Source organism: Abramis brama, assembly GCF_963993115.1.
Source record: "Abramis brama genome assembly, chromosome: 21".
NCBI lineage: Eukaryota > Metazoa > Chordata > Actinopteri > Cypriniformes > Leuciscidae > Abramis > Abramis brama.
The window spans coordinates 18,554,814-18,574,595 of record NC_139983.1 but is presented as its reverse complement, the minus strand read 5'-3'; the positions used below and the strand labels follow the sequence as shown (position 1 = coordinate 18,574,595).

At 40.9% G+C, this 19,782-nt stretch overlaps 1 protein-coding gene across 9 annotated transcripts in view; it reads right to left on the bottom strand.

The window, feature by feature from the left end:
- The window catches only part of birc6 (baculoviral IAP repeat containing 6), a 92,897-nt gene that overhangs the window by 48,775 nt on the left and 24,340 nt on the right, over positions 1-19,782 (bottom strand). The window contains exons 19-56 of one of the 9 annotated variants that reach the window (XM_084096078.1): positions 19,609-19,740; positions 19,362-19,459; positions 18,590-18,737; positions 18,315-18,448; positions 18,052-18,198; positions 17,644-17,831; positions 17,245-17,547; positions 16,923-17,022; positions 15,933-16,147; positions 15,595-15,803; positions 14,539-14,885; positions 14,189-14,408; positions 12,720-12,856; positions 12,501-12,638; positions 11,665-11,795; positions 11,388-11,519; positions 11,008-11,223; positions 10,377-10,560; positions 10,083-10,283; positions 9,526-9,659; positions 8,790-8,949; positions 8,592-8,708; positions 8,029-8,186; positions 7,774-7,900; positions 7,152-7,262; positions 6,780-6,910; positions 6,556-6,707; positions 5,886-6,451; positions 5,328-5,503; positions 4,930-5,026; positions 4,656-4,850; positions 4,345-4,545; positions 3,899-4,178; positions 3,518-3,774; positions 3,202-3,310; positions 2,400-2,624; positions 1,151-2,045; positions 534-677 (exon numbers count right to left, since the gene is read on the bottom strand). In XM_084096078.1, coding sequence (XP_083952204.1) covers positions 534-677; positions 1,151-2,045; positions 2,400-2,624; positions 3,202-3,310; positions 3,518-3,774; positions 3,899-4,178; positions 4,345-4,545; positions 4,656-4,850; positions 4,930-5,026; positions 5,328-5,503; positions 5,886-6,451; positions 6,556-6,707; positions 6,780-6,910; positions 7,152-7,262; positions 7,774-7,900; positions 8,029-8,186; positions 8,592-8,708; positions 8,790-8,949; positions 9,526-9,659; positions 10,083-10,283; positions 10,377-10,560; positions 11,008-11,223; positions 11,388-11,519; positions 11,665-11,795; positions 12,501-12,638; positions 12,720-12,856; positions 14,189-14,408; positions 14,539-14,885; positions 15,595-15,803; positions 15,933-16,147; positions 16,923-17,022; positions 17,245-17,547; positions 17,644-17,831; positions 18,052-18,198; positions 18,315-18,448; positions 18,590-18,737; positions 19,362-19,459; positions 19,609-19,740 — 7,615 coding nt within the window. Of the gene's footprint in view, positions 1-533; positions 678-1,150; positions 2,046-2,399; positions 2,625-3,201; positions 3,311-3,517; positions 3,775-3,898; positions 4,179-4,344; positions 4,546-4,655; positions 4,851-4,929; positions 5,027-5,327; positions 5,504-5,885; positions 6,452-6,555; positions 6,708-6,779; positions 6,911-7,151; positions 7,263-7,773; positions 7,901-8,028; positions 8,187-8,591; positions 8,709-8,789; positions 8,950-9,525; positions 9,660-10,082; positions 10,284-10,376; positions 10,561-11,007; positions 11,224-11,387; positions 11,520-11,664; positions 11,796-12,500; positions 12,857-14,188; positions 14,409-14,538; positions 14,886-15,594; positions 15,804-15,932; positions 16,148-16,922; positions 17,023-17,244; positions 17,548-17,643; positions 17,832-18,051; positions 18,199-18,314; positions 18,449-18,589; positions 18,738-19,361; positions 19,460-19,608; positions 19,741-19,782 lie in introns of all 9 variants that reach the window. The other 8 variants (XM_084096082.1, XM_084096083.1, XM_084096084.1 and 5 more) reach the window with 8 other exon arrangements.

Sequence of the window (19,782 nt, the reverse complement as noted above, 5' to 3'; positions counted from 1 at the left end):
GGATTTTCCCAAACACTCTGTTTGCCCCTTCCACTACTGTTCGGACAAACTTATTTTCCACTAAACTAGCCATTTTCTCCAGCTAAAAAACTTAGTACAAGTACTCCTAACATCCGGCAATGTGTGTGGAGTGTGGACTTCTGCATGATTGACAAGGTTTTGAGGATAAATCTGCCCCCTAGTGGTCACCTACAACAACAGCACAATAAGCCTTGAAAAGAACAGCAGCGCAGAAGCAGTGGAGGTTTAAATCCCTCTGAGATGATGTAAAGGTCAGGGTAATTTTCCTTGTAAGTGGAGAGGCTTTTCTGAGCTTTACAGCAACAGTAATAAATCATTTAACAGACTAACCAAGCAAAACAACTTCTATATAAAATAAAATAATGGCTCAAAAGAGCAACGTTTCAGCTTAGATGGATTTTCAAAGCAAATGTTATGGCATTTTGTGTGTGTGTGTGTGTGTGCGTGTGCGTGTGTGTGTGTGTGTGTGTGTGTGTGTGTGTGTGTGTGTGTGTGTGTGTGTGTGTACCTACCGGGCAGGGGGACTGAAGAAAGACAGTAACTTTCTCGTCTTCGAGCATGAGTTGTAGGAAAAGCCGACGTATAAATCCAGAGATGTTCCCTGAGACCGGAACGTTCCCTCGCTGAGGAGCTGATTGGAACAGCTCACACAGAACCTTTACAAACAAAGAAAAATACAGTTCAATGTAATGTGCACTAATCTCTTGCTAAAAGTATTCAGTTGATTGTATGAAGTGTATGATGCAAGAAATATCTAGTAGCCAAGTATCACAGCTTTGGGTATTTTGTACAAACAGTGCTCAAATATAAGGATGGCAGACAGCAAGTGTGAAAAAGTTGTTTATATATATTTAATATATATTTCACAATATATATATATATATTATATAATATATTTAATACATATTATATAAGTATATATTTCTGAAGCTATAATCTTGGAGGCATTAGTTCTGGGTTGAAAATTAAATTAACAACAAATTATTTTGGGGAAGAAAACATTTTTATATATTCAACGTGTAGTAGTAGATGATATGTATAGTGTGTAGATATTTATTTAATATGTGAAAAAAATCTTTTTATTCATCGTTTATAAAAAATGTGAAACGAAAAAGCATCCTAAACACACCTGTGCCATGAGCCTTTGGTTGTTTGGATGGCAGGAGATGCATTGCAGGAAGAAAGCCACTGTGGCGTTCTCAATGGCTGTCCTCTGCTGGGTGCTGAGTCCACTGCTTCGGCTTGTTGACGCCAGTGAGTATGACGCCCCTGAGATGTGAGGAGCGGCGCAGGCGTGTGAGGTGCTGGCCGATGCACCGTGCCCAGAAATACTGCTACTGCTGCTGCTGGTGTTTGCATTGGCATTAGCAACCCCACTGGCACTAGAGTGGCAGAGGAGAAACAACAGTGCTGTCCAGAGCGGGTTCACTTCTGGCCCACCCAGCCAGTCCTTCATGGTGTGACTGTTTCCTACTTCTGTTAGAAACCGCAATACGGGTGCTGCCAGCTCAGGAGACAATGGTGGCCTGTTTGCTGAGGATGAAGAGGGTTGGTTGTGTGCGTATGGACGTCTTTCAGCCTGTGTGGAGAATCCTGCAGGCAAGGGAAGGTCCGCGCTGACCAACAGGTTGCAACAAAGATCGGCTAAGCTGCGAACCAGCAAGGAAGGCAGACCGGAATCCAACAGCTGCTGGATGGCACCAGGAGACTGGGATGCAGCTGCCAGGGTCACAAGCTGGCACTCTGAGAGGGAGATGGGCACGATTACTGGTGTACGAGCATGTTTGGAGTCATCTGTGAGGGAGGCGGCACTGTTTAAGTCATGTTGCTTCTTGCCATCGTCCGTCATGGCCATGCGGCACTGTGCATTTGTCTGGGCAGCAGGGGGCGCCACAATACCCATCCAGGACATGAGCAGAGAGAAGTAACTAGGGTGGATGTGGCACATGGAACAAAGCAAGCTATCCACAGCCTTCTTTAAAACCAAGTTAGAGGGCAAAGACATGGACCAGTTGTACAACAACCTGCGAGAGATGGAGAAAAAGAAGCTCTTAAATGAATAGTTCAAAAACAACCTCATGATTTACTAATGCACAACTGTTTGTGTTAAAGGCATCAGAGTTGTATTTGCTCCCAGTACACAGCAAAGGTTGTTTCACTTTGCTCTACTTGGTACGCATAAAGTATTCATACCTGAAGTGAGGATGAAATATAGAAGAGTGCGGGAAAGTAAGAGCGGAATATCTACTCTCAGCCTCTCCCAATGCAGAGTGCCAAAACACACCTTAGGCATGATCATACATTCATCTAAAACTTTTACTTGAACAATTTGTACTGCGAGACCGCAAAGGAAAGCGTGTTTATCTGTGTGGACTCACTCAAAAAGCTCTCTGTTGAGCAGTCCGGGCAAGTCGTAGTCCACTGGCAGCTCATAACTGTGCCACAAGACCGACGCCACACAGTGCAGGTGTGACGGGGACGGCATGAGCAACCCGTATTCCCGTGAGGGCGGAGCATTCGGACCCACGTAGCCTGACGGAGAACTCTGTTTCAGGGCCGCAACCCGGGAGGAGTCATACACCCACTGTAGCAGAGCCTGGATCCTACAACACATTCACAACATAGCCATCAGAAGACTTCAGAAACCACAAAAAAGTGTGTATGAACTCATTGTGTACAGGTGTAACAGTATAACACAGAGTAGCTTTTAGAAGATTTTAAAAGTCAATATACAGAAATGTGGAATGTATATATGGATGCCCATTGCCACTACATAAAATATAAAAAAAGTAAATCATGATGACATAAAACGTGAAAATGAAATAAAAAGTCAAAATCATGACTTAAATTGAAATCATGAGATAAAGCTCAATTATGAAACCATTCAAAATGAGATACTAAGTTGTCATTATGACAAAACATCAATTACAACAAAAAATATTTTTTTGTTCATAATCATTTTTAAGTCATACATTTTAAAAAGATATATATTAAACAAATATCTTATATTTCCACTATTATTTACATTTTAACATCTCATGACTTCTAAAATGGTACTCCATTCTTCAAGACTAAAAAAATTAAATAAAACAAATATATACCGGGCTTTTCAGACCCACTGATATAGAGAATAAACATGCAGAAATGACTCTGGACTCTGTAATGAACTCCATTACAGACCTGTCTTTGGTACCGGGGTCCTGAGTAGTGCCAAGCTGGTAGAGGATGTCTATGGTTGAGTCAGACGACAGGCCATTTAACCTCCCGAAGAGCAGCGGACTGTTCAGATCTACAATAAAAAACATAACCACCAATCAGATAAAAAGGAAAGCCCAACTAAATCATGATGTCAAATCATATAAAAGACATAACATACTTTTTTTCTGTACTCAAAACTAGCCTAAACATAATCAGCATGATAGTGTTTACAATTGGGATAAAGCAGTCAAGCATTGAGGAGAAACAATCTTAATGGAAACGAGTGGGCGGGTCTTACTGGCCAAATCAGTGCCAGAAGCAGCACAGTTACGCAACAAGATGTCAATGAGTTTGAGGCCTATGCGTGTGGACTGGAGGCCGATCTTCACCAGCACCGCCTCGATGTTGGGCGAGTGCATGCCACAGTACGGGGACATGAGGAGGGCGGCGCAGGTCTGCAGGAGGTTTGCCGTAGGAGCAGCAGCACTGGCCATCATGGCCTCCAAATCAGAAACGTGAGTCAAACAATGATGCAGCAACCGTAACCAGCCAATACTGAGAAAGAGAGAGAGAAAATGGGATATTACAATAGATGGAAACTTAAAATAGGAAATCAAACAACTTACTAAACTAATAATTTTAGATGTTACTTGGTGAAAAAAATTGTGATTTCCAATACCTGGTTTTGGAGACCTGGTCCTCAGAGGGAAGAAAAGGATTGTTTACAGTGGCAGAGGAAGTGTTTCCAAAAGCAGTCAGGCCCAGAAGCTTAATCTGCGAGAGGCCCAGAGTGCTGGCGTCCCGCGGCCGGTGCAACCTCAGACACACAGCAGACGCCACCTCTGCCTTTACCAGCTGGAACTTAATGTAGGTGAGACCGCTAGTGATGACTGGGGTTGACAGGGGAAGCATGTTCACACCGTCTGCGCTGATTTCCACAGACACTGAGGATGGGCATGCTGGGAAGGACAGAGAGAGAAAGAAAAGCATTTAGTATCCTAAAAGACTTAAGAATAGTCCTCAATAGTATGGAAAGCTTCATATATGGGCCAAATATAATACACAGCTGTGGGGTTTTGGACCAAAGATATTGCATCGTGGGCAGGGCTACACGGCTACACTCACTGGCAAGGGATGCCAGGTGCGGCTGTATGTGAATCTCCTTCAGCAAAACGGCAGCGGGCAGGTGGATGGTGAGGTCGCACCAGGCCTCTTCAGGAAGGAAGATGTAGGACCAAGCAGCAGAACGGGCTCGTCGATGTGGGGGCGTGGCCTGCAGAAGCACTTCCGCTGGCTGTGCCGTGGGACTGCTGGAGTTGATGGTGCCTGCAAGGGAACAGCAGAAACTATGAATTGAAATCATTTTAATGCTTAAGAAACTGACGTTTATATGAAAAAGCGGAGCTTTGTCTTAAAATAAAGAGTGCCTGCTGTACCAAGAGGGGCGAAGTTGTGCAGTCCTTCTGCGTTGTCTGGTTCTGAGGTGAGCACTCGTGCTTTCAGGCTGCCATCTGCTGCTTTTCCAGGTCCGGAGTCCAGGAACTTCATGATAGTGGACACCATACTGCGTGCAGTGTTCACGATGGCTCGCGTGCTGGTGACCATGTTGTTACAGATGAGCTGAACACCACCTAAATGTGCGCACACAGAGTCAGAACATACACACCAGTTCAAAAATTATCTCTTCTGAAAGTGTTAGTGCTGGCATACCCATGTCATGGAAGGCTTTCAAAGCCTCGCTGGTGTCAAGCACTCTCAAAATAAACCACAGTAAAGGCTCAGAGAGCTGACATGTTGATAGAGATCCCTGTAAAAAATAATAAAAGCACTCAGCATTCACAAAATGCAATGGCAGTATATTGAGGGCTTTTTTAGTGTTGTTGTTTTTTAGTGTTTTAGTGTTACTTTTTTTTAAATACTGAAATCCAAAATTTGAAAAGTTGTTTGAATATGTGTTAATGTTTTTTAGGCCACAACATACAAGCATAGATCATGTTTTGTGGTGTTTAGTTAATTTTGCATAATAAAATGTGTGAAAAAGTCCTGGCTCTTAAAATCGTCACAGAGTAAACTCTGTGGTCTCTCACTTCCTCTGTGCCGAGTCGTACCTGTCGGCCCATATAACCACAGGCCATGTAGGTTAGAATGGGCTGCAGCATGACCTGGACGGATGTGGCTCTTTTACTTAGAGTAGTCAGGATGGTGAAGAGGCCATCACCCACCGAGATGGCATCCAACCCACCATGAAAGTTCTCATGTTTAGTTAGGTGAAGCCCACTAGCACCTAGACACAGAGAGAAAACACATTAGCAAAAGAATGAATGCATTATATTCAATATAAACTACTATTCAAATATTTGAAATATCCTAATTTATAATATCCTTCTAATATGCTGAAGAAACATTTCTTCTTATTAATGTTGAAAGCTGCTGTGATAATATTTTCTCCTCAGGATTCATTGATGAATAGATGAGGATGAAAAGAACATTTATTTGAAATAGAAATCCTGTAACATAACTGTCCTTACAGTCACTTTTTGTCAATTTAATATATCCGTGTTGAATAAAAGTAATTAATTTCTTAAAGAATTTTCCTGACCCAAACATTTGAGCAGAATTATTAATATAAAATATTTATTTTGTTAATTTTAAATAAACTTCTGTACCAATTATCATGGCCATGGCACTGCTGTTGCACTGTCCCAGAGCTGACAAGATCTGACTCATGATCTGCTGATTGGCCAAAACCAGGTCTGCGACACCCGCTGCTGGTCCCTGGTTCTGAGCTGTGCCTGCCGCCCCACACTCTTTGCTTCCACACACTTTTTCTTCATCTGATACGCTGTCAGTGGCTCCGCCCGCTGGGGGCAGCCTCCCACTGAACTCCCGATCACCGGAAAGCGGCAGCATCACCAAAGCATTGACCAGCTTCAAGAGGTCAAACATCAGCTGGTCTCGTGTGGTCTCACCACACACAGCCTTGGCATCGCCGGGGCGGATGATATTGGCGAACAGGCCCCCGAAACAAGCACGGGCGCCGACAGAGCTGTCCGAACCGCTGCGTGAGACCACCTTTTCTGAACAAGTTATGTAGTGATGAACCAGGAAGGTGACTGATTCGATGACGGCCAAGATGGTGGTCACAGAAACGACCTCAAAGTTTTGTTCCAGGGTGAACTCTAAAAGCTTAACCTGTGCATCTAATGGACCCTGACCGGACTGGAATGGACCCCTATAAAAAAAAAAAAGACGATTTATTTATTTTTTATTTAAACAAAATCACAAATTTTTAACAAGCACCAGTTCAATTACACAAATGTTGGATCAATCATTTACCTCTCTGTAGACAGAATGTGCAACAATTTAAGCAGAAATTCGCTGAACATCTGTGGACATGTGGAGGACAGATGCACCTGCAACCTGGTTAAAAACTCCTGCAAGGCTTGTGTTGCAGTGGGGCCGACCTGAGAAGAGAGAGGAAGAGGAGTCTGAGAGGCACTTGCCAAATATACTTCTATGAAATCAGTCATGTGTGTGCATGTTCATTAAAAGCTCAATACCTGTGAGCTGTGCTGGCTAGTGCCGTGAGGGTTTCCTCCAGACAAAAAGCGCACAAGCACGTGCACAAGTGTGGGGTCAGACACCATCTGCTGGGCTGTGCTCTCCTGCACACCCATCCCACTGCTGGAGGCTGCAGATGTCACAAACAAGTTATAAGCGCAGTTAATCTGAAAGTGGGTTACCAGACTGTTTGCTTTTATAATCAGGCTGCAGCAGGGCAACACAACACAGATCTGCTGAGATGGCAGGATTCCCCCAGAGAAAACCAACATATAGAATCGCAGGTCTCCCCTGGGAACACCCACACATTTGAGTGTGTCCAGAAACACATCAGGAGGTACAAAGACAGGCTCAGCCAATCAGATACTCACCACTAGTAGGCATATTGGTCATGAGGGTGAGACTGTGCAGGACAAGACACCATGTTCTCAGAGAAGTGTTGGGGTACCAGGCCAGCACTGACAGGAAACTGCTGATGGAGGCTGAGAGAGATAAGAGTTACAGTCAATTATAGTCATTACAAAATCTACTTATTGAACCACATAAGGAACGGTGAGTGATCCAACTCACTTCTGTGTTTGTTTAGCTCATTAGCATTGCTCTCCATTATTTACTTTCTCTTTCTTGTTCATAATTTCTAAACATTTTTAGTTCAGAATGTTTCCATGCTAAATTTTTTCCTGCAAATCGAATTTTTTCAGGTCTACACCACCTCCTTCAATCCGATCAATTTCATTTAGACTGAGGTCAATCGGATCAATTGAGGTGTTTACATGTTTATAAATGGATTATTTGAGAGTATAAAAATGTAGCTAGTGATATTGAAGCTTTTTAAAGTTTTAGAAACTTACAACAGATAGGGTTTTAATTTGTATCCTTAGTAGTAATACCCCATAAAACCAACAGTTTATTTCAATCAACAGTTATCCAAGCTGCTCAAAATATATGAGAATATCTTCAGATCAAAGTGTTCAATCAGTCGGTGAATCACACCTTGGTTAAGAGGGATTGTGGGCACTCTGCTGGAGTTGAAGAGGAAGATGTCTGAGCCGCTCTCCTCCGACCCTCCGGAGCAGGAACTCAAACTCAAAGTCAACCACAGCTGCAATAAAGACTCCAACTAGAGAAAGAGAGAGAGAGATAAATATGGTCTTTGAGTAAGATGGTGTGATTCTGCAAGTTAGATTTTAGGGAAATAGGGAAAGAGCAGTGGTAAATTCAAGCAACAAAAACAGACTGTGCCCGTACCTGAACATGATGCACTTGTAGTAAAGAGAAGAGCTTGTTGAAGCAGGTGCTCAACATGGGGATGGAAGAAGGTTGTGCCATCAGACTGCTGGCAGAGGGAGAGCTGTGGAACCCCCCACGCAGAAGAGAGTCATCTGTCCCGTTTGCAGACTGGGCCACTGAAACAAGAGAGGAAAAAAAGATTATCAAGAGGTGATGCTAGTTAAATCAAGTCAAATAATTTTATAAAAAACAAACAAAAACAAAAGAGGGTTCCCTACACTTTTGGAAATTTACTTTAAAATTGATTTGGAATAATCAGAAATCATTATGTAAAGGTTAAAATGATCAATTTCTGCCTGAAGAAATGTTTTAGAACTGAGTTTGAAATTGAAAAAAATACACTCACTATAGACTAAGATTTTATTAATGTAATAAATTGACAACTTTTCCAGTACTAGACAAAACTACAAAAAATAAAAAAATAAAAAAAATATTCCATGATATCGCCAGATTTTCCATGACTGTAGGAACCCTGTACACAATTGACACATGTCTGTTGGTGTTTCCTTTTGTGTTTGTACCAGAAGGAGATGTGGATGTCAGCGCCTGCAATATTGCATCTGCCTCCAAAGTTGACATCATTTTCAGCATAAGTTCTGCCTGCTGTTCTAATCCCACCTCCAGTCGAGCATCCAGTGCTGGAACAGAAAATAAAGGTTTTATAGCACTCAGACTTATTATATGTTTTATGTCATTAATGTATTTTTGACACCTCTCACCTTGAGACACAGACACTGAGAGGTTCTGAGATCCAGGCTTCTCTGCCGTGGCGGCCACAGGAGGTTTGGACACGGGAATGCCCACGCCCCCCGTGTAGGGGTTATAACTGTACGAGCCGTAGTCAGCACCCCAGTAATCGTACCAGGTACTGCTGATCGGCTGCAAGAGAGAACATGAAAGAAAAAGAAAAAACAACAACAAAAAAAATCTCAGACACTCATCTCTGAGAAAAAAAATGAAAGATACTCTACTGTAAAGGGGTTAATACATTGAGTTTGTGCAAATCAGCTCTAAATATTTCAACCAAACTTCAACTACTGATCTCCGATTACATAATACATGCAGTATAGGGGTGAAACGTACAGTTCACTTCCCACGGTTCAGTATGAACATTTATAGCATCTAATGACAAGAATAAGTGTGTGAATTGTAATGTGGCTATTTTCAAGAGTAATTATAGAATTTTCCATGTCACTGAATCGCTGTACTTTCAGACATTTCTCAATATAAATGTCAGTAATTTTACAGTGTGCTGTATTTTACAGAAATTTTGGGCAACTCTGAAAAGAAAATATCAGCAATCTGATGGACATCAAACATATATGGGTATTGGGCTAGCAATGTACAAAGTAATTGCAAAGCCAAACTAAAACAGTGAGGACAGAACCGTGAGAAATTTTAACAATTGCACCCCTAATCCCTACAGAACAGAGAGAGAAAGAGAAAGGTCCATACCTTAAAAACCTTGGCGGCGAGTGGATCTTTTTCCAAATCAATATCTAAAGGATCAATATCAACATCCATCAAGTCTTGTAGCAAGTCAAAGTCAATGTCTTTATCTTTTTCCAAAGATGATAGTGGAGGAGCACCTTTGGGCAACGAAAAGACGTTTAATATTGCAAGAGCAGCGCACCAAGAGAAGCAACTACACAGACAGCCCACTGTCAGGCTGTCACACTCCTCTTAGACCGACAGGGCGTCCGAACAGTGGATCGTTGACCCATTTTAAATGAATGTTGACGTTGACACAAAATCTTACCCATAATAAATGATAAAATGACTAACAACTGTAGGTTTTAAATGACTATTGACCAAGTCAAAATCATCTGCACTGTTCCAACCCCCTGTCCACTGCATTGTACCACTATTACATATTATATACAAAAGCAAACACAAAAAACACACATGCAGCTCATTCAAGAGAGAAAAAAGAACAAATAAACATCAGAAATAAAAGAAAGGTGAGGGTCCGTGTGAGGTGACGTGCTATTCGGGCGGGGTTACCAACGCACTTTGGAACACAGAGGATGTCCCGGGTGTACCTGCGATGATATCTGGTCCCAGAGGCTCATCGATGGTCTCAACGAGTGGGATGGGGGTCGGCTGGGGGAGAGAGTCATCGGAATCCACCACCACAGAGGAAGAGGCGGCCCCGGCCTCATCAGCCCCCGCCCCCTCCATCCCATCCCCACACACCGGAGACAACAGCTCTCCTGAAAACAGATTACAACATCTAAATATAAAACGTCCGTGGGTCACTTCGAACTCTGCAGCTGAGACCATCTTTTAAAACCTAAAACACAAACCTGCAAGGATGTCCTGCAGCATGCAGGTGAGGGAGTACTGGGCCCAGGCTCCGCCCCATGAGATGTCCCCACGATTGAAGTCCGTCCCCACCAGTAACAGCAGTAACCTCTCCAGCTGCTGCTCTGTAACCACCTCACACAGGTGGATTGTGGGTCGTGTTGCATTTGCTATTCTAGCCAATACCTAAGCAGTGGATGAGATTTAGAACATAGGCATGGTATACAAAATATACACTACCGTTCAAAAGTTTAATTATTTTATTCAACAAGGATGTCTTGCAGTAAAGACATTTATAATGTTACAAAAGATTTCTATTTCAAATTAATGCTGTTTAGCATCACCTGATTTCAGAAGGATCATTGTAGTAATTGATCATTACTTTTTAAAATGTATTAATGTTTCACAATATTACTGCATTTACTGGATTTATTTTTATCAAACAAATACAGCATTGGTGAGCATATGAGACTTCATTCAAAATACACTACCATTCAAAAGTTTGAGATCTGTATCTAAATTCAACAGCACAAACAAAACCTACATTTTATGTATGTCCAAGTTAAGAAACCCCAGGGATATTAGCTAATTGAGAACTGAATTAAGAAAGGTAAGGATTAAAACAAGTTGCACCTTGCAGACAAACAGCAGCAGGTCTGCGTGACAGGTGAAGTCCATGGAGAGGAGGAAAAGAGCGAGCTTCTGGACGACGCAGATGCAGCGCTCATGAGATAATGTAAAGGGCAGGAGCTCCACCTCAGGGGTCTCTTTTGCCACTGACGCCTCCGAGTCCAAGGTGGAGCGTGGCCATTCAGCTGTCCGCCTCAAACGGATCAGATCTTTAAAGTGCTGCCAAAGAAACAGAACCACATGGTTCACTTTACAATCTGTTCGAAGGTTATGTTTATCACTGCTAATGTGTACTTTGAATTCTGTTGCTACTCCTAATTTGTCCAACAACCACCCCTTAGAGACATTTTACAAAATTAGTTTTCAAAAGCATCTATTCTCACCTTGGACGTCGCTTGTTTGAGTTTGGCCTGTTCCACCAGCAGCTTGTAGGAGGAGCCTTTGTTGCTCTGAATTTTCTCTTTCTCGATTTGCTCCACTAAAGCTTTCTGTTTGGCTTTCAATAAATTCAACTGCTGCAATGAAAGGAGAATTGATTAACATCCTCACTATACCTATAAAAGGAAAAGACTTCAAGTGCAGATTGTATAATCATCTGCTATGTTATGGTATAAAAGTAGCCTATAAATGGCACAGGAGGTTTGAGCGAGACACATGTACCTGTTTGTGGTGGACAAGCTGTTTGCGGATCTTGCGTGAATATAGACGATCTAAACTGCTGTTGCTGCCTTTGGCGGATCTGCTTGGGTTCTGAGACTGCAGACTGTTATTTATGAAACTCCACTGGTTCCCTGGTGAGATTGGAAAAAGGAAAACAAAGACACATTACCAATGAAGAAACATCTCCATACAGTATGTACTCTACCTTTCAAAAGTTTGGGATCAGTAAGATGTTCATTTTATTGTAAAGAAATCAACTTTTTTCCAGTGAGGACATCTTAATTTCATCAAAAGTGAAAGCAGATACATTTATAATGTAATATTCCTATTTAAAATGCTTTCTATTAATCAAAAACCACAACTGTTTTCAACATTGATAATAAGAAATGTTTCTTGAGCAGCAAATCAGAATATTATAATGATTTCTTAATGATGCTTAAAATTATTCAAAATAAATGTATAACTTTTTAACTTTATAAGCTTTATAACATTTTAAAATATGTTAAAATAGTAAAAAATCCAAATTGTAACAATACTGCACAATATTATGTTTTAACTTTATTCTTAATCAAATAAATGCAGCTTGGTGTGCATAAAAGACTTCTTTCAAAAACATTAAAAAAGTTTAAATATTTGGGGTTGGAAAGATTTATGTATTTATAATTACACTTAAGTGCTAATAATTAAATGATTTAGGCAAATCATTTTGAATGGAAATTTTCTGATTTCTGAGACTTCTTTCAAAACATCTGGCTGACCTCAAACTGGTGAACAGTAGTTTACAAAAACACACTGAATTTTCAGTTCTTATGCTTGCCCAGGCCTAAGAGTCTCACCTGAAAAGGATCTTTCTCTGTCTTTTGCCCCCAGAGGTTTCTTAGCTGCAGTGGCTTCATCTTCCACACTGGCCACATAGTCAAGAAGTCGAGAGACCAGCATGACCACCCAGCTGATCATGGGGATATCCAACACACCTATAAACACACCCAAAACTGTAACATTACCATAAACACACAGGCGCATATTACATAAAAATCTCACGCTCAAACACGCACCTTCTGTCCTGCGGGACTGTGCTGCAGTAGTCTGCTGCAGAGGCGATAGCAGTGTGTCCAGAAGGTTCAACAAACCCTCCAAAACCCCACTGTTACTCAAAGATCTTTGGCCAATACAGGACAGCAGCATGAATACCCTGAGGGAAGGAAAAGATGGATTAACATAAGAGGTCTGAGTTTATTTAGGAATAGTTCCGATTAAGGGTGGCCGATATGACCAGAATCTTATTTTACCACATTAGATCACAATATAGATGTTTTTATTGTTTTATATTATCTTATTAAAATAAAGAAAAAAGTAGCAGTCCTCTACGGACATTTTGGCTAGTACATTTTTTATTTTACTTGCCAGACTTTTTACATGGAATGCAAGAACAATGCAAATTATTATTATTTTTTTACATAAATATAACATAAAATATAAATTTCAAACACTATTAAAGTCAAATGAACAGTCTGTAATAAAATAAGAACAAAGCAATAGCACAAATAAACAATAGAACCAAGATGCTAATTAAATAAACAGTGCTTTTCAGGTTTTACAGGTAGATCTAACAGTAGTTAGATACAGAATAGGTAGATTAGGTACAGAAATGTAATAAATTAATCAAATGTAAAATAACTGCAAGTCTTCACTGTATAAATTAAATATAGACAAATTCTTCTTAAAGTTACAAAAGTTATTCATGCAAGAGCATTGAGTGACTTTTTTCCCAGTGAGTCTGTTTGATTAACATTAAAAACAGACAGCAGCAGGGATCTTAGACTGTTGTCACTTTAAGACAATGCACAGATCCAATAAACTGATACTCTACACATGCGTTTTCTTTCTCGACTGTTTACATTCAATTAAGACATAACTGACTATGTTTACTAGGATGCTCGCCAAGATGAACATTTTGAAATTATATCTACGCTAAACTTTTTGCCTCTAACTCAATTACAGGTGACTGTAATTGTACAATATACTAGCAATTGGCTAATTAAAGATTTTTTAGTAATCTCACGTAAAATGTATTGGCATATGTGAGTTATTTACTCATATCGTAGAGGATTGAAACAGCAAACTGCAAACAATAGAACAAACACAATAGAACAATGATAGAACAGAGATCTTCTTTAATGGCTTGTTGCTCTTAACTATTTTTACCATCAAGCACATCCTGCTCTTTATTTTCTCATACCTGCATGTTTCTTTATCACTCTAAAGTGTCAATAACTTTAAGTAGTACTGTGCAACATGGATATATTTACATACCACAATTTAAACGATTATGAAATCTCTAAAAATAGACACTTTATATGTCGTCACTAAATATATTCGTCATACCGCCCTGCCCTAGAGCCAACGGTGCAGGACACACCAAAAAAAAAAACTAAGCCCACCTACACTCAAAACTGGCCCGACAGTTGGTTTGGTGTGTACCAGCCTTTATACAACATCTGAAAGAGCGTGTTTTTTGTGTTACCTGTCCTGGGGGAAGATGAGCAGCTGTTCTGAGTTGTAAAGCTCCTGCAGGACATTGGACAGGAACTGGCCCCACCACCTCTCACCTCCACACAGCTGCACCAACAGCAGACCCGCGTGCAGACGGATCTTAGGGGTCCCACTGATACACAGCTGCTTAAAGAGCTCCTCACATGCCTGGGCGTGAAACGTGTTCTGCAACACTGTGGGCACAGAGTGACCTGAGCAAGAAAGAGGGAAAAGCGTTCAATTTGACATTAAAATTGAAGAACTAAATTAAAGTAAGGTCAATTCAGATTTCATGTCATTTTAAAACAGTGAGGTGGTATTGGCACGGGCTGCCTCCCTCACCATTACAGCAGTGCAGCAGGCTGAGCAGTGTGTCCAGTAGGTATCTGATGATGGTTCGAAGCTGCTCGGTAGAAGAGTTCTGAACCAGCTCTCTGGGGTCGTAGTTCTCGGGTAGGTGTTTCCTGGTGGCTCCCAGAGACACACGCAACCTCTGGACAGCATGGTGGGCCAGATTGAGCTGGAGCTGGAGCTGAATGCAGTCTTGGTAGGCGGAGAAAACACGGGAATCCTCCTCAACAGCTTTATCGGGCTTGCGGAGGAAGTATTGTGCGTTATTAGCACTGTTAAGAGGCGGCAGGTCGATGTTCTGTAGAAGCGTCTCAAGTCGATGACAGGCCAGATTATACCTACACGAGAGATTAGCATATTTAATACAGCATAAATTCCGCCTATACCATTTGTGAAATATAAAGTGCACTCAGGCCCTTAAAACTGAAAATGTCCATTATTTGACAAAAGCTTTTAATTATTAGCACTTAAGTGTAATTATAAATACACTACCATTCAAACGTTTGGGGTTGGAAAGATGTTTTAATGTTTTTTGAAAAAGCCGCTTCTGCTCACCAAGGCTGCATTTGATCAATACAGTAAAAACTGTAATATTGTGAAATATTATTACAAATTAAAATAATTTAAACTTTTTTCTATACTAAAATATTTTAAAAATGTAACTTATTCCTGTGTTGGCAAAGCTGAATTTTCAGCACTAATACTCTAGTCTTCAGTGTCACATGATCCTTCAGAAACAATTCTAATATGCTGTGGCACTCAAGAAACATTTCTAAATATTTTCAGTGTTAAAAACTGTATTTGGTGAACCGTGATATATTTTTCAGGATTATTTAATGAATAGAAAGTCTTTTCTTTAAAGAAAAGAAATAAAAATCTTTTGTAACATTACAAATGTCTTTGTCAATTTAATGTGTCAGAATAAAAGTATTGTTTATTTCAAAACAAAACAAAAAACTTCTTACTGAGCCCAAACTTTTAAAAGGTAGCGTACTTCATTCAATGCCAATGGCAGCTTAGTTAATTGTGCTTTGCAGCCTCACCAACCTGCACTGAATGTCTTCCTGTAAGGCCACCATCATTGACAAATGTTGATCCAGATCTGGCTGACAGGCAGCTTCACTATCCCCTCTCAGAGGATCATGCATCAGCTTAAGTTCACTTTCCCATGGCAGGATGTAGGTGTGTCCATAATAGAAGCCCAGTGGGATTTTAGCCCGGGCATTAGTGCTGCCGTATCGACCAATCACAGTGATCTGGGGGAAGGGCGTAGAGTGAATATCAGTGATTTGTCTTTTAAAAATTATTTTCTCTGTGCTACAGCTTATACAAAGCAGACTGCTATTTGACCTGTACACATTTGATTATCATAAACTTGTATAAACCTTCATGAATCTGCAGACGGGAGGGGGCAACAAGTCATGTAGAATTAGAGAGTGTGTGCTGATATCTGTGGCGACCACGAGTCTCCTCCCATCCACCTCCTCCCCAAGAGTCCAAATATCGATGGAAAGGGAGGCCAAGTCAGCGCATGTGGGGATCAGCGCATCCGTCAGCAACACAGGCCGGCCAAAATCTAGAGTCACAAACCGCCTTGCACCTACAGAGAAGGGACATTTTTTAAATTCAGATCACATGATCAAAAGATGTTGGTGCACCAAAGCATATAGCAAAAGCAAAAGAATGAGGACTAAAGAGAGTGTTCTAGCAGTGATTATCAACCAGAAGGCTGAGGCTCACTAGGAGACCTCAGTAAAATTCTAAATGAATGACTTAAAAAGTTTTAAGATAAGACAACTTGCATTAAAACAACAAGCATTTATGCCAGACTCTAAAATATTTTATGGGGTAGAAATTATAAGTAAAAGTGTTCTGATTTTATGCATCATAATTAAGGTGTATACTGAATTTGATCATTTAATACATTACAGCACTTTATTAATTGTTTTTCACATTAAGCATTTTAGAATGCCCTGCTATTTTTCGTGATTGAAATACTGCAGCACCCAAAACTTGCATTTCATTCACATATTTTTGTTTTTCTTCTTTTGAGATGGAACATTGACAGGTCTGTGCTGCGGTTTGAATTGTTGCAGACATCTGGAGGCCTCAAACTTTTTTGCCCCCCACTGTCGAACACATTATCTAAAGCCCCGCTTCCTCCCATACTGGCTAAGATATTTCCTCTGGTATTTCTGCTGTAACAACTTTTTTGTTAAAAGAAACTTCAATAAAACCAATAGTTATGAAAAGGGGGAAAAGAAGATATATGATCTCAGTGTACATTTAGATTTTTTGTGTTTTTAGCATTTTAATTAAGCTAATTTCTTTTATATAATTAACTCATTTTAAGTCTTCCTCTGGGACTGAAGTACCTGAATGCATTCGCTCGATAATTATGGACTGGTGTGGTGGAGGCTGTAGAAAATGAGAGGCCTGTGAGATTGCCAATGCCAGGCCACTTCCTATGTGGTTCTGCAATGACAACACACACACACATATACGTTAGCTAAACACATTCCACATGTTCAACTACAAACATTAAAGTTAACAAACATGACCCCTTACAGGAAAATAGCACATGCATAATTTACACTATTGCTATCTGCTAATGTGCACAAGTAGAACGGAACATTACTAAATAATAACATTTAAACAATATGAATATATAAGGAAGAGGAGTTTTTCAGAACTCACTGCTTTGGCTTTCTGTGCGTTTTTATTCTGTGCTGAAAGGTTCACAGGTGGAGGATCAATGACAGATCCTGGGAAGAGTTGAGCTAGTTCCACGCTAATGGCCGCAGACACTGCCTCATTCGGTGGGGTGAGAGGAGGTGTCATGAACAGCGGGGTCGTTTTAGGGGTGGGTGGGATGACGTCAGAAGGGTGGATGAAGAAGCCTGGGGCGGACGGGTTGGATGGCACTGAGTTGACAACGCCTGATGCTGCAGTGGCTGCTGCTGAGGTGGTCTGGTGAAGTTTGGCCTCCAGCTTAGCCTTCTATTTCATAAGACAATCAATTACATAAAGTCACAAAGTACTGAATCAATCAAGACATCAAGATTGAAATGAATGAAGAGTGTCTCCATATATGACCTGCTGTTGGAGTTTTAGAAGCTGTTGCTGTTTCTCCTGAAGAACTTGAAGCTGCTGTTCAGCAGACACCATGGCATGAGACAGTGACTGGAGGGCCACCTGTGCAGCTGAGCTCAGGGCCGTGGACGCCTCGCCAACGGTCCCAGCAGATAGCCCTGTCACCGTGGGCGTCACACCAAAGGTGCTCACTACAAAAGAACGTATAGGAAAACAGATTTCGCAACAGGTTCAAGTTGGTTATGCAAATTCAGTTTCTTGAAAGAAGCTGTGCGTCATGCTACACTATTGACAATGGACCTTTATTGCCAGCTAATGTGACCGCACCTTAAAGATGAGGTCCACGATGACACGGTTGGTTGTAAAAGAAACAAGATGTGATAGAGAGGAAAAGAAAAGTGGGATATGTACCAGTGAACATACTTGCATCATCCCTCTCCACCCTGGTGCCGTCACTGGTGGAGACGCAAGTAAAGTGCAGGGGTTCGACCTCCAGCAGGCCGGTCAGAGCAGTGAAACTGCCCTCTGCCACCCCGCTGCTGTTTACCTTCCCATTACCTGACATTAGATGAGAAAAAAGAAGAAGAAAAAAAAAACTTAAATGTTTGTCTTGTTTGTTTTAATATTTATTGATGAATGCAAGTGTGTCAAAGGAGAAGAATGCATTGCCACACCTGAGAGAATATCGGACAGATCGATCTCGTCCGACTGGACCCCGATGCTGCTGCTGAAGGCATTCTTACAAGAAGACCCGCTCACCTCCAGGTCAAACAGTACTGGGTCAAATGGAGACCCGTATAGACCATATCTGAATAGAGAAAACCATGACAAAACCATTTCATTTCTTTAAAATGATCACATCTAACATGCTCATAAAAAGCTTTTTTGTTCAAGTACATTAAACAAAAGTCAGTTTGTGTATGGTTCAGAATGCAGCAGATCAGCTGACCTGGTCTGCAACAACGCCTCAAGTGGAGTCAAGCGGTCCTGCAGCTGCCGAGAGACAGCAGTGAGCAGAGAGGCGCAAGCGGTACTGCAGCCGGCCAGGTCCTCATCTTTCACATAATTTAACAGGACAAAGTACCAGAAGACAGATCCTGAGAGACAAAGGCAGACAGGAATATAAGCGTTTTAACAAGATAAATTACTTAAGTATACTATTTAGGGTGAGTCTTTTTTTATTTTTATTTTTTTTTATTTTAAAGAAATTAATAGTTTTATTCAGCAATGATGCATTAAATTGATCAAATAAATGCTGTTCTTTTGAACTTTCCATTCATCAAACAACACTGGGGGAAAAATGCATCAGTTTCCACAAAAATTAAGCAGGACAACTGTTTTTAACAATGATAATAATAGGAAATGTTACTGATCCCAATCATTTAAATGGTATTTATTTATTAGACTAATAATTTATTAGTCTACATCAGTGTTTCCCAACCCTGCTCCTGGAGGCACACCAACAGTGCGCATTTTGGCAGCAACAGTCTCCCTTATCGGCCCCATATATTTCTGGTCTTGGAGTCTCTACTAATGAGCTGATGAGTTGATTCAGTTGTGATTGATTAGGAACAGTTGGAAAATGTGTAGTGTCGGTGTGCCTCCAGGAACAGGGTTGGGAAACACTGCTGTAGACTAATAAATTAAAGTTTACATTTTTTAAACAAAATGGTCTTATCACTACAAAAGGCACTATACATTTACTACTTTTAAAAAATTACCTCCTGTAGCAGCAGCAGGCAGATAAGGCATATTATCCAGAAGAGCTTTAAATAGAGCCTGGCCAAAACCCTGCTGACCGGGGTCTCCTTTACCGGTACTGAAACATCAGACACTCAACCATTAAGTTTAATGAACATAAAATCATTGCATCTGCAAATGTATATTGGACAGTAGATCATTAGTTCTGCAACAAGACTATATGATAAGACTGAAGATCAGAAAAATCCAGAAAGGTTGCAAACTTACCTAATACAAAGTGCAAGAAAGCGAGAGCATTTATGAGCTATACTGCGGCCGGCCTCAAAGAAGCACGCCCTGATTATATCTGTCAGCCGTCTCCTGGTTTTGGTCAGAAGTCCCTCTTTCCCCTCTCTCAAACTAAAGGAATATTATAAAATTCATTAAAAAGACACACAAGAT